This window comes from Callorhinus ursinus, unplaced genomic scaffold (genome assembly GCF_003265705.2).
Source record: "Callorhinus ursinus isolate GAN/ISIS: 27379988/994484 unplaced genomic scaffold, GSC_fseal_2.0 scaffold13, whole genome shotgun sequence".
In the NCBI taxonomy this organism is placed as follows: Eukaryota; Metazoa; Chordata; class Mammalia; order Carnivora; family Otariidae; genus Callorhinus; species Callorhinus ursinus.
This window is the reverse complement of record NW_027397075.1, coordinates 6,487,506-6,502,904: the sequence shown is the minus strand read 5'-3', so window position 1 is coordinate 6,502,904 and position 15,399 is coordinate 6,487,506. Positions and strand designations below refer to the sequence as shown.

The 15,399-nt window shown below is 44.7% G+C and overlaps 1 protein-coding gene across 4 annotated transcripts in view; it reads right to left on the bottom strand.

The window, feature by feature from the left end:
• The window catches only part of TXNDC11 (thioredoxin domain containing 11), a 59,436-nt gene that overhangs the window by 15,694 nt on the left and 28,343 nt on the right, over positions 1-15,399 (bottom strand). For all 4 annotated transcript variants that reach the window (XM_025855618.2, XM_025855617.2, XM_073899500.1 and 1 more), the window contains 2 exons: positions 4,269-4,381; positions 1,943-2,143 (listed from right to left, as the gene is read on the bottom strand). In XM_025855618.2, coding sequence (XP_025711403.1) covers positions 1,943-2,143; positions 4,269-4,381 — 314 coding nt within the window. The remainder of the gene's footprint in view (positions 1-1,942; positions 2,144-4,268; positions 4,382-15,399) is intronic.

The following is a 15,399-nucleotide window of genomic DNA, read 5'->3' as shown; positions in this document are numbered from 1 at the left end:
CCTGGAACTGACCTTCCTCCACCCTGAATTAATTGAAAGCAAGCTCCTCCTGCCCCTACTGGACAAGCCTCTGAGACCACGAGGGTAAGGCTGCATCTTATCCATCTTTCTCCCCCATGGCTCCCTGACACAGTGCTCCATAAACATTTGCTAAACTGACCTAAAATGAAGAGGGAAATGTACTGCACAGAACACTTTACTTGGCTAATAAAGAAGCCATAATACCGCTGAGATGCCATTTGGTTTTCAACAATCTCAACCATACACTGAGGTTGGGGAATCCACTCACCTTGCAGGGACACTCTGAACTCTGAGGAAAGAGCCACAGGAACAAAGAGATTTAAAAAAGAAGAAGAAGGGGCGCCTGGGTGGCTCAGATGGTTAAGCGTCTGCCTTCGGCTCAGGTCATGATCCCAGGGTCCTGGGATCAAGTCCCGCATCAGGCTCCCTGCTCCGCAGGAGCCTGCTTCTCCCTCTGCCTCTCTCTCTCTCTGTCTCTCATGAATAAATAAATAAAATCTTTAAAAATAAATAAATAAATAAATAATAAAAAAGAAGAAGAAGAAGGCCTGGCCATAGATGGAGGAGTCAGGGGAGAGAAGGGAAACACTGAGCCAGGGAAAAAGGCAAGAAAGCTAGCGTCCTCCCACCAGGGGCCTAAATCCAACCACGATCCCCTGAACAGAGGACCGGCTCCAGTCACAAAATACTACCCCACCCAGGACGCTTACTTGCCCAAATCAGACAAGATAGAATTCTCCACAAAGAAATTTTAAAAGTCAAAGTAAAAATCCCAAACCATAGCTAATGCTGTGGTTAAAAACCCCACCTTTCCTACAAAGAGCCTTATGGCTCTTAATAGTAGATGCAGTAAAGGCCTAGTAATTTGGGAGAATGCCTTAGTTCATAAACTATCCGTGTAGTGAAGATTTTCTCAAGAAAATAAGTCTTATTACTTCAAGTCCTCCCTAATCAGAGGAGAAGAAACAAAGCTATTTCATTTCTCTCGTTTCTTCCTCAAAGCCAGAGTAGCATCAGGGGTAACAACTCTCACAATGAGGCTCCAGAGTAGCAAAGTCAGGGGTCCGGCTGGGCAAGAGGCCAGTCTCCCTGCCGCCTCCAGGCAGACCATCAGGCTCACGCAGAGGGGCTCGGAGAGAGGCAGTGTCTGGTTAGCCCAGCCAGTGCTACACTGGCTGTCTGAAATTGGTTTTGGCCAGTTAAGGGATCCTTGAGGGAAGGAAAAAATAAACCCCCCAGTAAATCCAATTTAGCAATCCCAGGTGCTCTCTGGTAATTGTTATTACTCTCTCTAAGTGCCTCCAAATGATCCATGTATAAAATCAACTCCCACCCAGAGAGCGTAAGTGCACCAGCCGAAACAGGAAAAGCAGAGGGAGGGGCAGACTCCTGACAGCGTCCGCCTCTGGAAACAGCTCTGCTTATCTTCACAAGAAAGGCTTAGAGAAACAAGGGAGCCCAGTATCACCACTGCCGCTCCCGGCTGCCAGGGGTTGAGGTCGGCCAGGGCTGGCAGTCAGGCCCAACCCCCCGACAATGGCCACCCCCGAGGCCACCCCGCACCCTGCCTGTGCTGCAGTCCAGCCCCTCTACGCCACTCCTGCAGCCGGTCATGGCGGGACGGAGGACTTCTGGTCCCACCCTGGGGAGGCGCAGCTCAGACAGGCCTGTTCTCGCCGACTCCCCCAGACCCGAGCAGCTGTCCGTCAATGTGGCCAAAGAGGCCACGGTGGGTCCTACCCCCGGCACCCACTCTCCTGCCCACTTACGGGAGGAAGGAGTAACGGCGCAGAAATGCAGCGGCAGCTGCTGGCAGGCTCTCGGCTCCTGGCGGAAATCACTGTGAACCAGGAGCGAGACGTCCAAGTTCATGAGGCTTTCCTGCTCCCTAGGAGATACCTTTTAACATTATGACTCTTACCTCATCTATTAAAGGGTGGCTTTCGGCTAAAGGATTAAAAGGTAGAAATACAAGAAGCGCCGGCCCCTTCTTGAGCTCATTGTTCAGCAGGAGGCTCTTGCCGCCGTGCGGCCGCAGCCATCGCAGGAGCGCCTCTCGATTCTCTAAGGCCCACTTATGGATGTTCTCTGCCGTGTAGTTGACGGCCTCCCTGCGAAAGACCTGCGAAGGACAACACCGGGAGGGCTGAAGGCAGGGCAGGCTCCGGAGGCCCCGACCACCCCACCACTGCCCAGCTGCAGACAAGACGACTCAGGGACGTGACCTGCCCCTGCTCCTCCAGACACAGCGTTTCCTCACAAGTGGTTGGAAAGAGCGGAAGCGGCTGCAGAGAGGTGACTTCCAGGTCACAGATGCCTCCCGTCCCCTTCAGCTGACTCGTCTACCACTGAAGAACTCTCCCGATCTGCTGCTGGCAACAATGACCTCTTTCACCCTGGCCAAAGGGAGCTATTACATTTTACTGGGTTCTTATACAAGGATTATTGTAAAAGGATAATGAACACCTACAGGAACGGAAGTTATAAAGTCAAGGATCATTTAGATTTTTACAGTGGTTCCTCAAAACTTGGCTCATAATGGCGGGAAGAGCCTCCTCTCCCCCTCCCCCACCCCGGTTAGGGCAGACCTTTGTATCTGTTCTGGCCCCCTGTACCCCCAGTGACTAGAAGAACACCTGGCACACAGCAGGAACTCAACAAATACTTGAAAGAATCCACAAATGACCCACAACTTGTACAAGCCCACAGATGACACTTATATGTACAGAATGAAGGAAAGAGACACTTAGATTTTTGTGCTTTGTTTCTCTGTAACAACCAAAGTAGGTCAACATAAAATTATGTTTGAAATTCCAAAAATATGCATCACTGGTTTCAAATGAAACTCCCCAAAAAAGTGCTTTGAAGGGTTCCACAAAATGAGATCTTTTACACGCTCCAAAACAGAGAATTAAATTGCCTCGTGACAAAGATGTCCACTGGTTTTATGTTAAAATACCGGTATCCCAGTAGTAGTTCATTTGATAAAAGGAATTCTGCTAAACCAACCAAATGACCTTAAGAACTACAGACCTGATGCAGTAAGCCCAGTGCATTTGCCAGGGCCATTCCCACAGTCCTAGCTTCTGTTTCACGTTCCTTCCTCAGTGCCTCCCCTCTAAATCCATACATGGTGGTTGTAGAGCATGCTACAAAAGGAGGATGAAGGAAGATGACAGACAGCAAAAGCAGAGGAAGTAAGAAGCAGCTCAGAGGCACAAGGAGAGTGGGAAGGCGGCAGAGAAACCAGCAAAGCAGTGACTCTCGAAGTGGGACGGCGGGAGTTTGAAAAAATATACTCAAACATCATGTACACATTTCTATTTGGGAAACACAAAAACACATTTGACTTTTGGAGTCCAAACTACAAGAAATACAGCACAACATCTGGGCTGCTAGGGAGCTGCAGAAGCCAGGGCGACTGGCAACCAAGGGGACACCCCGAGAGGGCCTAACGGTCCCCCCACAGGCATGCAACTTGCACGCTGAGTCAAGGGGAGCCCAGGTTCAACGGGCTGGGTACACAGGTTACACAGATACTGGTCTTCACTCAACCTGTAAGTCACACACACTGTCAGTGAAGTTAGAGACAGAAAATACTTAAGAAAAATAAAATCTCAGTGATGGGACTGAAGAAGCAGCAACAAATAGAGCAGAGGTACAGGACTAAGCAGGATACAGGTCAAAAGCTCAGAAATAGCTGAGTTGGGGTTGGTTCACCAAAAGCAAATGAAGTCAGGGAACAAAGACGACAATGGAAAACCAAGGCTCGCTGGGGTGAGAAGCCATCAACTTCTCACTGTGACTTAACAAGAACTTCAAAATCCATTTCATCATGTAAGGAGAAGAGCATGTCACATGAGTACTCCTGATGAATGGAACAAATGAACAGAGAACATCGCCCAATGGAAGCTTAACCTCTGAGAACATGGGCCCAGAGTAACAATTCTCCAATGCAACAATCCTGCAATTTCATCCAAGGAGGAAAACTAAGGAGGCTGTACCAGAGTCAAAGAATATAAACAGAATTTCTAGATGTTACATTTGAGAGCCCTCTAATGCAGGGGCTGGTAAACAGGGATACGGGCTCTAGCATGGGGCTGTAGAACTCTCAATTTGCATATAAAATCATGTACACTTTCCTAGGGAGAGTGCCCACAGATTTTATCCAATTCTCAAAGAAGTCCATGACCTAAACAAGGTTAAGAACCACTGCGCTAATATAAATGTGATTTCAAAATACTTACAAGTGATGTGTTGAAATGTCTATGTAAATACACACTTCCAGAGTGTACTAAGGATACCAGTTTCGCAAGATGTTTATTTGTGATAACCCCAAATCGTACTGTTCCTAGGTAATCTGAAACAGAAAATTTTCCTTTATTAAAGAAAAAGCCTATGCCTTAAAACAACCGCAAACCCAATGATCAAGTCTTGATGCACAAATCCCCAGCACAAAGCTCTTTCCGGTCACCTAGCTTAGACAAGAAAGGAGGGGCTGGAGAAACCTCCTCATGAAACAGACCTCTCGCCTCCTCCTGATGACCATCCCTCACGGTCACCTGCGATGATGTGACCTCCTCTCCCGTGACCCCGTGCCCATCTCTCATTTGCCCCACCGTAGAGCCCAGACACATGTTCCCTCTGGACACTCCCATGGCTGGCTCCTCGCCATTCAGACCTCAGCTCCAACCCCACCTTCTCCAAGAAGCCTTCCCTGACCACCCCACCTCAGTGCAAATACTCCGAGGATGAAGTCTGTAAGGGCAAACTGGGGCTTCCTCTCCACTCAAGCACTCTACCATTACTCTATTTTTTTATAGCATTTATTAATATCTACATAATCTGGTTGATTTATTTTGATTTTCTTTGGTTCAACTTCCTCTTAACTCCTGTGAAATTAGAAACCTTATTTATTGCCATTACCCTGGCACCTGTAGCAGTGCCTAGGCATCTAAGAGATCAATAGATACTGGTTAAATGAATGAATCTAAAATGTACAAAGAACTCACACAAGTAAATAAGAAAAAGAAAGCAGTTAAAAATGGGCAAACCACAGAAAAAAATGTAAAAGGCTAATACTTACATGAAAATACACTCAACCTCCCTATTTCAGAGGAAAGCAAATTAAAACAAAGTACCCCTCTTTACACTCAAACTGCCCCAAATCTGAGACACAGGAAATACCAAGTATTGATGACCACTAGAGAAAGGCCACTCTGATATGATGCTGGTGGGACACGGAAAGTGGCAGCCACTGGGAGAACAAGGGGGTGTGCTGCTCACAATGAGCTGTGGGCAGAAGCTGCAGCCCCGCGCCCCACTGCTGATCCACACCTGGGCGCTCAGAGCCACACGTAAGGACTGTCACCAAGAAATACTCTGGTAGAGGTTCCAAACAATGGAGTGGGGCTATCTATACGACATGAACATTTTTCTTGACACATGAGTGAAAAAGCAAGCTGAAGAAAGGTAAAGTATACCTTTTTATCGGTTAAAAAAAAAAAAAAACACAGGGGCGCCTGGGTGGCTCAGTTGGTTAAGTGACTGCCTTCGGCTCAGGTCATGATCCTGGAGTCCCGGGATCGAGTCCCACATTGGGCTCCCTGCTCAGAGGGGAGTCTGCTTCTCCCTCTGACCCTCTTTCCTCTCGTGCTGTCTCTCATTCTCTCTCTCTCAAATAAATAAAATCTTTAAAAAATTAAAAAAAAAACACAAAACCTCACACCTTCTAAAACAACATAATTTTTTCCCTACAGGAATGTATGTTTTAAAAAAGTATAAAGACTCTGAAAGGATAATAAAAATAGTTTTGTGTGGGGGTAGAGATCAGAGGGGACCTTATCCTTATGTGTAAGCTCTCTTTTCTTTCCCTCAAGGAGTAGATGTAGTATTTGTGTGGCTAAAAATTGACTAAAATATCTAGTATTAAAGGAGAGTGGATAAGATGGTGTAGGAAAAGGTACCCTCTTTCCTAGCCCCCTTCTGCTTTATTGGATGTTAACTAAGATACCAGTTAACTTTAAATGTAACCAAGTTCTATCTAAGTAGCCAAAATGTAAAAATATGAAGGTACTAAAACACACCTAGTTTCCAGCTTCACCCCCCACCTCCAGTCCCACTCTGCAGCAGGGGTGTCGCCTTGCTCTTGGAGGAGTTGCCAAGCGGGAGAAAGTGGGTGTGGCAATCCCTGAGACCACCTTTCATACAAATCTGATGAGTTTAAAATGGCACAAAACCAAAGAAACAGGAAGGGTAAATCAGAAACGACAGAGACTGGGTACGTGTGGGGGGCGGGGGACAAGGATGGGCAAGGAGAGGAAATGGGGTAGGGAGAACAGGGGTGAGTCAGACTGACCCTCCTCCTCTGGGGACACCTTTTCCTATCGGGACTCTCAGAGCCTAGGCGATGTTTCACACCCTTCACATACCCACAAACAAAAGTCATTAAACCAACCAAGATGTAGGGGAGCCCAATGTGGAACACAAGCACTAACAAATAACTATCACGCCACCGTGGAGGGGTGGAGGGGTAGGGAGAAAGAACTGAGTAACTGCAACAGTATCTTAGACTGAGTACTATAAAACTAAGGACAATGAGAGCCAGGCTTCTCAGGGTGGGTGGAAAAAGTTACACATTAATAGAGGAAAGCTACACTCTGGTGTTAGATTGGAATCAGAGGGCATTAGTATAAACTTACGGCTTTTCACACACACACACACACAGAACTACAGACGTACGCACACGCGTGGGTGTAAATACATACATGTCCTTGCTCTACCCGCTGAAAGGGCCTACAAGTCATGACACCCAATACCAAAGAGCATACTCAGCACCCCAGTCTTGGTTTCTAATTGCCTTTCTTCCATAAAAGAAACCAGGGCTCCCTGGAGAAGAGGCTGATTCCAGAGCTGGGGCAAGGGAAGCACAAAAGGAGACGGAAACAGCTTGTGTCACAATAAAAGACAGAGCACGTTCAAAGGACACAGGAGCTGAACCAAGACACTCCTAAAGGCGAAAGCGGGAGCTCTTTGAGCAAGAAGATGAACAATGACCAGTGTTCCTGAAAAGGGTCAAGGTCACACAAGACATGGGAAGACTAAGGAGTTGTCATCAGTTGGAAGAGACTAAGGAGAAAAAAGAACTAAACGTGATGTGGGATCCCATATTGGATCCTGGAACAGAAAAGAAACATTTCATGAAGACCCTGGCAGAATTTAAGTAAGGCCAGTTAATGATACTGTACCGATGGTAATTTCTTAGTTTTGACCAAAGCACCGTCACAAATGGTTGGTTATATAACATCTTAACACTGGGGGAAGCGAAGTGAAGGAAGAAAACAGAGGAACTCCCAGTCCTGTTTCTGCAACTTTTCTGCAAGTATAAAATTAGCTCAAAATCTGAATTTAAAAAAAAAAATGGCATAACATGTAAGTTCAGATGCCAAAGCTGTCAGAAGAAACAGCAGGACGTAAGAGAGGGTTAGAAGGCACCGCTCTCCAGAAGAAGGCTGAATCTTGGTGGACACCCACGGCTGAAGAGTAAAGAGGAGAAGGAAAAGCAGCCACTGAGGAAATGCACTTGACAGTCGGCCAGTGTCACCAACATGACTTATCGGAGCAGAGGAATAAAAAGTGACAGGCTGGGGCGCCTGGGTGGCTCAGTTTGTTAAGCGACTGCCTTCGGCTCAGGTCATGATCCTGGAGTCCCGGGATCGAGTCCCACATCGGGCTCCCTGCTCAGCAGGGAGTCTGCTTCTCCCTCTGACCCTCTTCCCTCTCGTGCTTTCTATCTCTCATTCTCTCTCTCTCTCAAATAAATAAATAAAATCTTTAAAAAAAAAAAAAGTGACAGGCTGGGCGCCTGGGTGGCTCAGTTGGTTAAGCGTCTGCCTTCGGCTCAGGTCATGATCCCAGGGTCCTGGGATCGAGTCCCACATCAGGCTTCCCCCTCAGTGCGGAAGCTGCTTCTCCCTCTGCCTCTCTCTCTTATGAATAAATAAATAAAATCTTTTAAAAAAAAAAAAAGGGGGACAGGCTGATCCAAAAGTTGAAAGGTCCTGTTCAAAAAACCTGTATAACGGCATTAAGAATGGACAGCCTGCCTGCACACAGCAGATTCAAACATGCCCAAACATATCACAATTTTAAAACTTTACTTTTCACATACAGAGATATCTACGAAATTCACACATCTACTTTAAGTTCCTGCATATAGCGGAAACCTTGCTAGAAAAGGCCGCTTAAATTTGTGCTGTCACGTGTACAAGGAGTACTTGAATTAGCAGAGGAAGTTTATAGTGTTAAGAAAGACAAAAAAATGACACTTCTCACCTCCACATCCAGAACATTCTCTGTTAAGCAAGGGCTCCAAGGCTTTCTACAGTAGGAGTCTCTGTCATTTCTAAAATGAGTAATTTTGTTCTAAAGGCGGTGAAGCTTCAATATTTTAATTAAGGACTCTGAATTCGTTGAATTAAAAATAAATTTGGGGGCGCCTGGGTGGCTCAGTCGTTAAGCATCTGCCTTCGGCTCAGGTCATGATCCCAGGGTCCTGGGATCGAGTCCCACATCAGGCTCCCTGCTCAGCGGGAAGCCTGCTTCTCCCTCTCCCACTCTCCCTGCTTGTGTTCCCTCTCTCACTGTCTCTCTCTGTTAAAAAATAAATAAAATCTTTAAAAAATAAATAAATAAATAAATAAATAAATAAATTTGAGGGGGCGCCTGGGTGGCTCAGTCGTTGAGCGTCTGCCTTCGGCTGGGGTCATGATCCCAGGGTCCTGGGATTGAGCCCCACATCCGGCTCCCTGCTCTGCAGGAAGCCTGCTTCTCCCTCTCCCACTCCCCCTGCTTGTGTTCCCTCTCTCTCTCTGTCAAACAAATAAATAAAAACTTTAAAAAAAATAAAAAATAAAAATAAATTTGAAATAATGCTTCCCCCTCCCCCACCAAAATAAGGTCCAACAATGACATACACGATCCTGTTCAATTAATTTTTTTTTAAATCTCAATAAACTCTTCTTAGCCAGATAACCGGCCAGTTTCAAGTCTCTATTAATCATCTAGTGAAAGATGTCACAAAGACCACTTGCAACATGTACCAAGACCAGGAAAGAACATCGGGGTAAAAGCAGTAGTTAAAACCAGTTTCTGTAGCTGGTCAGTCAGGCAACTAAGGAGGTCGAGTTGACCACAGCACGAAGACTGGCTTATTGGCCGCTTGCTATGAAAGGTGCTGAGTCCCTGGCTCTGGGTCCCTCAGATACAAGGCAGCCCACCACAAACACAGCCACCATCTAGGCCCATGGCACCACGTCACTGTTTGTGTGCTCTGAGTAATAAATGACCTTGATTGATCCATTAATCTTGTCTACTTTCAGGGGCGCCTGGGTGGCTCAGACGATTAAGCGTCTGCCTTCGGCTCAGGTCATGATCCCAGGGTCCTGGGATCGAGCCCCGCATCAGGCTACTGGTTCAGCAGGGAGTCGGCTTCTCCCTCTCCCTCTGCCTCTCCCCCTGCTCATGCTCTCTCTCTCTGTATCTGTCTTAAATTAATAAAATCTTAAAAAAAAAAAAATCTTGTCTACTTTCAGTACTTACACAGGTTTACCCCTTTACCCCAATCTTTGAGGTTGGCGTTGTTCTCTGCCACTAATGGAAAGCTCCACCCCTGCTTCCCACACTCCCCCTGGGCATATAGCTTCTGTTGACCTTCCCGTGCCTTCCAAACACCACTGTCACCATTTACCTCGTGGCAACCACCAAAGACGCATCCAGGATGGAAGAATCTGAAATTCCATCTGGTTTCTACTCAGATGCATCTGGCTCATTGCGATCTTTCTGGTTTACATCAAGACTTTTGTTTTGGGGCTTCTGCATAACATTTTAATACCAGACTATTTTATTTTGCTTAAAACCACGTGCCTTAAATTCAATTTTTAATATGAAAACTTCGATTTAGTATTGGGGTAAAGCACACACATACTGAGGGAAAATCTACTACCTCAAGGAGGCAAAATGTTAAAATTCTCAAACAGTCCAGAAAGAGTAACAATAGTTTCCTTTACTAGGAAAGAGAACAGATTTTCAACTGTTTTAAAATTATTAATAGGGGCACCTGAGTGGCTGAGACGGCTGAGTGTCTAACTTTTGATTTCGGTTCAGGTCATGAGATGGAGCCCCGAGCAGGCTCTGCACTCAGCATGGGGTCTGCTTAAGAATCTCTCTCCCTGGGGCGCCTGGGTGGCTCAGTTAGTTGGGCATCAGCCTTCGGCTCAGGTCATGATCCCAGAGTCCTGGGATTGAGCCCCACATCGGGCTCCCTGCTTAGCAGGGAGCCCGTTTCTCCCTCTCCACCCCCACCCCCCTGCTCCTGCTCTCTCACTATCTCTGTCTCAAATAAATAAAACCTTTAAAAAAAAAAACTCTCCCTTTCCCCCTGCCCCTCCCCCACTTGCACACTTGTGCACACGCTCTCGAGCTCTCTCAAAAAAAACGGTAATAATAATAAATTTGCCTGAAGCAAAGTTACACAACTCACACTCACCAACTAACAGATAACCAGGGACACAAATCTGAAATACTAACTCAGGGATGTGCTTGCAGGAGACTCAGTAGCTCAAGAAAAAAACTGCTTTACCCTTGGACACTTGGATAATGAGGCCTATGTCCAGAGCTGCACGGTCCTATATGTTAGCCACTAGGAACATATGGCTAATGCGCACTTTAAATGTGAGTGAAGGGGGCGCCTGAGTGGCTCAGTCCTTAAGCATCTGCCCTCAGCTCAGGTCATGATCCCAGGGTCCTGGGATTGAGCCCCTCATTGGGCTCCCTGCTCAGCAGGGGAGTCTGCTTCTCCCTCTGCCCCAGTAAATAAATAAATAAAATCTTAAAATGAATAAATGTGAGTGAGGGACTAGATTTTTAACTTTATTTCATTTTAACTGATTTAATTTTAAATTAAATTGACTGACTCAACTCAGTCATTGGAAAACTTTTAAGTATGTTTAAAACAACTTGAGTATGTAAACCTCTTTTTCCCACCGTAATTTTTATGTAATCTAAATACAGATTAAGTATTTCCAATGAAATTTCAGCATCTGAATTAAAATGTGCTGTTAAGTGTAAAAGTATAAAAAACTAGTGTAAAAGTTTAAAAGACTTGGTTCAAAAAATATACATATATAATATTTCAACAATTTTTATACTGATTGTATGTTAAAGTGGTAATGATTTGGATACAGTGGGTTAAATGCATTATTTTATATACATAAGTTATTTTTACCAATTTCTTCTTAACTTTTAATGTAGCCAACCAGAAAATTTTACAATACCTATGTGGTTCGTGTTATATTTCTACTGGACTATGCCTATGCCAGGGTGGTAATTGTGAAAAAGCAAGATTCATGTAAACTCAGGAAGAAACTTAGGCTGACATAAATCCAACAGCCAGTAAGTCTTAATAATGGTCAATGTCCTTAGGAAGGACACCTAAGAGAATATTTCTTGCATTTTTTTTTCCACAAGAACCCCTCCAACAGCAGAGAATGATTATTTTTATTTTTAAAAGTGTGACCTTATCTCTCCTTCAGAAAGGAAAAGGTGGGTCGCTAGACCTTGTATAAACTGCTGAGCCTCTGAAGTTAATTCTCTCTCAGAGGCCTAGAGCTAACAGCACTTGGTGCACTGCAAAGTAAGGCACCCAAGGATCTACTCAAAGAATGACGAGAGATGCTGGAGCTGAGCAGTGAGGCAATTTTTATATCAGGACTGGCCATGTGCTATCCAGCAGACATCTGTGTGAGCTAATCTCTTAGGGATTGTGGAACAAAATGGAATATCAGGTCAAGTAAAATACTCATGAGGAGAACGGCTAATAAAGCATGATACTTCAAAACTAAATACCACTGGATTAAGTCATGTGGCTTTTCATCAGCATGGCTAAGAAGTCACTGACTCTCTGGGAAAATTTCTTTCACTTCTTTACTCTGGGAAGTAGTGACATTTCCAACAAGCAAACCTGCATCATGGTACCTTCCACCCTGGAAACAAGCCTCATTTTACTCTATACTCTGCTATTTTTATGAACTGCTTTCCCACTCTTCTTTCCAAGGTTTTATACAAGGCAGGAAAAGGGAAACAATAGGAATACATAAAAAGGGTAACACCCCCCCATGTTACTTAGCATTTATATAGTGATTTATATTTATTCTGTGGATGACTTCCCACATTTCCAATAATACATCCATCCAAATGAAAAAAAACCTTTAAAGAAATGTAATAGACTACAGAAATGTTTGTTTCCAACATACAAACTATAGCAATTACTTGCATTTTGTCACTAGAAATTTGACTCTGAGCCTTTGTGTATTTTCAAAATGCTTAATATAAAGCACAAAACAATTATCCAGAAAATTCTCTGGCATTTGGGCACCACAGAGACATGCACATTCTGGTGCCTGCCACAATACTGCTAAATGCTAAGTAAACACAGAACTCCTTCACCGGGACTTTTAATTTCTTATGAGTTAGGGAAGAGAGAAATGTAGTTCCAAATGTTGTTTTAGGGGAACACAAACTGCAAAGCTAAATATACACCGTCACATATACTAACATGACAGTAAACACCCTCACACCATCCGTATTCCACCAAAGCACAATATTAAAATGATCAAGTACTTCTCTTACACGTATTTCTTTTTTTTTTTTTAAGATTTTATTTATTTATTTGACAGAGAGAGAGACAGCGAGAGCAGGAACACAAGAAGGGGGAGTGGTAGAGGGAGACACAGGTTTTCCGCTGAGCAGGGAGCCCGATGCAGGGTTCGATCCCAGGGCTCTGGGATCATGACCTGAGCTGAAGGCAGATGCTTAATGACTGAGCCACCCCAGGTGCCCCTCTTACACATATTTCAATTAAATTCCTTTTTGTTTTAACACCTTCAGGGAAGGAGAGACTTCACAAAAGAAACCCATCTGCTTACAAATCCCTCCTCCATCCCCATTTAAGGCTGTTCTTACTAGGGTCTAGCACGAGGGTCACGTTCTTTTACTTTTTTCACGTTCCTTTTTTTTCTTGCGAACAACCCTTTACAAATATGAAAGCAATTCTTAGCTCCAAGGTCTACAAAAACAGGCCAAGAGCCAGTGCATTTTCAAACGGAAGTGTCTTTTACAGGTGACCAGGGCACAGCTCCCTCATGTTCCAGACAGGGAACGTGAAGACCATTTGGAAGGGGTCACGAGTAGGCCACGGTTACAAAGGACACCGGCTACTAAAATGACTTATTAAGAGACTCAGTCCAGGCCTATGGGAACTCCTTGTTAGGAAGACACTAATAAAGTTCCGGGGAAAATTAGAAAACAATGCTAGTTGCTAAGTGGGAGCACAGCCAATTCGTGCAGCGGGAGCTCCAGGAAAGGACCGGTGGTATGGAAATCTCCATTTGATGTCCGTAATGTGCTAGACGTTATGCTAGCGAGACAGTATTTATAAATACCCCAAGGACTTCAGCTAGGCCTTGAAAAATTAGGGAGGTGGATATTAACTAGGGAAAGGCATTCTAGTTAAAGCAGTATCATGGGCAAAGGCCAGGAGTCAGGAATCACCATCCTGTGCCCCCTGCCTCATCCCAGGAGAGTACAACAGTAAATGGGAGTAACGTGGTCCTGGGTTCCTAGCCCAGCTCCTCATTTACTGGTATGCAACTGTATTCGTTTGCTACCTCTGCTGTCACAAATTACCACAAACTTAGTAGATTAAAAAGACATATTTATCTCACAGTTCTGGAGGTCAGAAGTCCAAAACAGGCCTCAAGGGCTATAATCAAGGTGTCAATAGGGCATGATCCCTCTGGCTCTTGGGGAGAATCCATGTCCTTACCATTGCCAGCCTCCACAGGCTGCCTGCACTCCTTGGCTTGTGTCCCCTCCCACCTTCAAAGACAGCAAGGGCTGGACAAGTCCTTCTCAAATTGCATCACTTTGACACTGTTCTTTGCCTCTCAATTCCAATTTTAAAGGATCCTCCTGATGACACTGGGCCCACTCAAATGATCCAGGATAATCTCCTGTTCTCAGGGTCAGCTGATTAGCAACCCAATTCCACACGCAACCTCAATTCTCCTTTGCCATGCGACGTACCATGTTCATAGGTTCTGGTGATTAGAACAGGGGCATCTCTGGGGAGCCACCATTCTGCCTGCCACAGTGACCTCGAGTCAGTTAACAGTCTCCTCAGAGGCTGTTTCCAAACCAGAGACAGTCACAATGACATATTCACAGTTTCTACTTCAAAGAGTGAAGAATGGATCATCCAGATAAAGGGCTTGACTAACAGGAGGGCTCAGCCTAGTATCAGCTTACCATACTCACCTTTACATAAAGGTGACTCCACTTGGTCAAGTAAAGACCAGAACTGGGTTTGTCTGCACTGAGTTGTTTCACTGTAAGCTTGTGACTTTATTAGAGAAGGTGATCCCTGAGAGTTTCTTAAGATTTAAATATTTTTGGTTCTTTGTCTGGAGTCTTATCTTAGCTTCAAAAACATCAAACAAGCAAACCAAAAACCTTGGAGAAATAGGATACACACACACACACTCCCTAAAAAGGACAATCTTCCAAAAGTAGAAAATATCACAAAACAGAAAGTAAAGATGGTCCTATTTTTAAAATACATAGGTTCAAGGAATCTAAATATCTATAAATGATAAATTTGGTTCGGAGCTTCCTGCATACCTTTTGCTTTCCCCAGCCCCTCTCTATCTTCTCTTTAGTTCCTTACACACTTACCTGAAGGCTGACACCTCATTCACCTTACATCTCATTCTCCCGGGAAACCCTCCCCACCCCACCAATCACTTCCTCTGAGCTATCCGTGATTTGATGTGGATGTCCCGCCTCCACACTCCAACGACCTGTCACAAACCTGTCCCCAGACTCACATTGTAGGCAAGCCTGCCTGCCTGCCTCACTCTGGTGGTACTACATGTTGGGGACTAGTTTTTTTCATCTTTCTAGTTGGAGCACATAGTAGATCCTCAAATATTCATTGAATTAAAAAGTCATGTTTCTGAATCTAACTTATGTGGGGAGGTCTGGCCTTAATTCTTACCTAGCAGTATTTATAAGGCTTAAGAGATAAGCCACAAGGGGAAAAAAGCATCTCCTGTGAAACATGAGGACATCCTTGCTAAAATGATAGCAACATCACAAAAAAAGTCAGTTTTAGGCACAGGAACAAAAAGTATGGAATTTCTACCTTACTCTAATGTGTATTAATCAGTACCCAGAGGGCCTTAGAACTCAAGGAGACAGGAAAAGATTTCCCTCTACGAGTACAGTGACAATGAATGAGATTATCCGAGAATACCAAGTAAT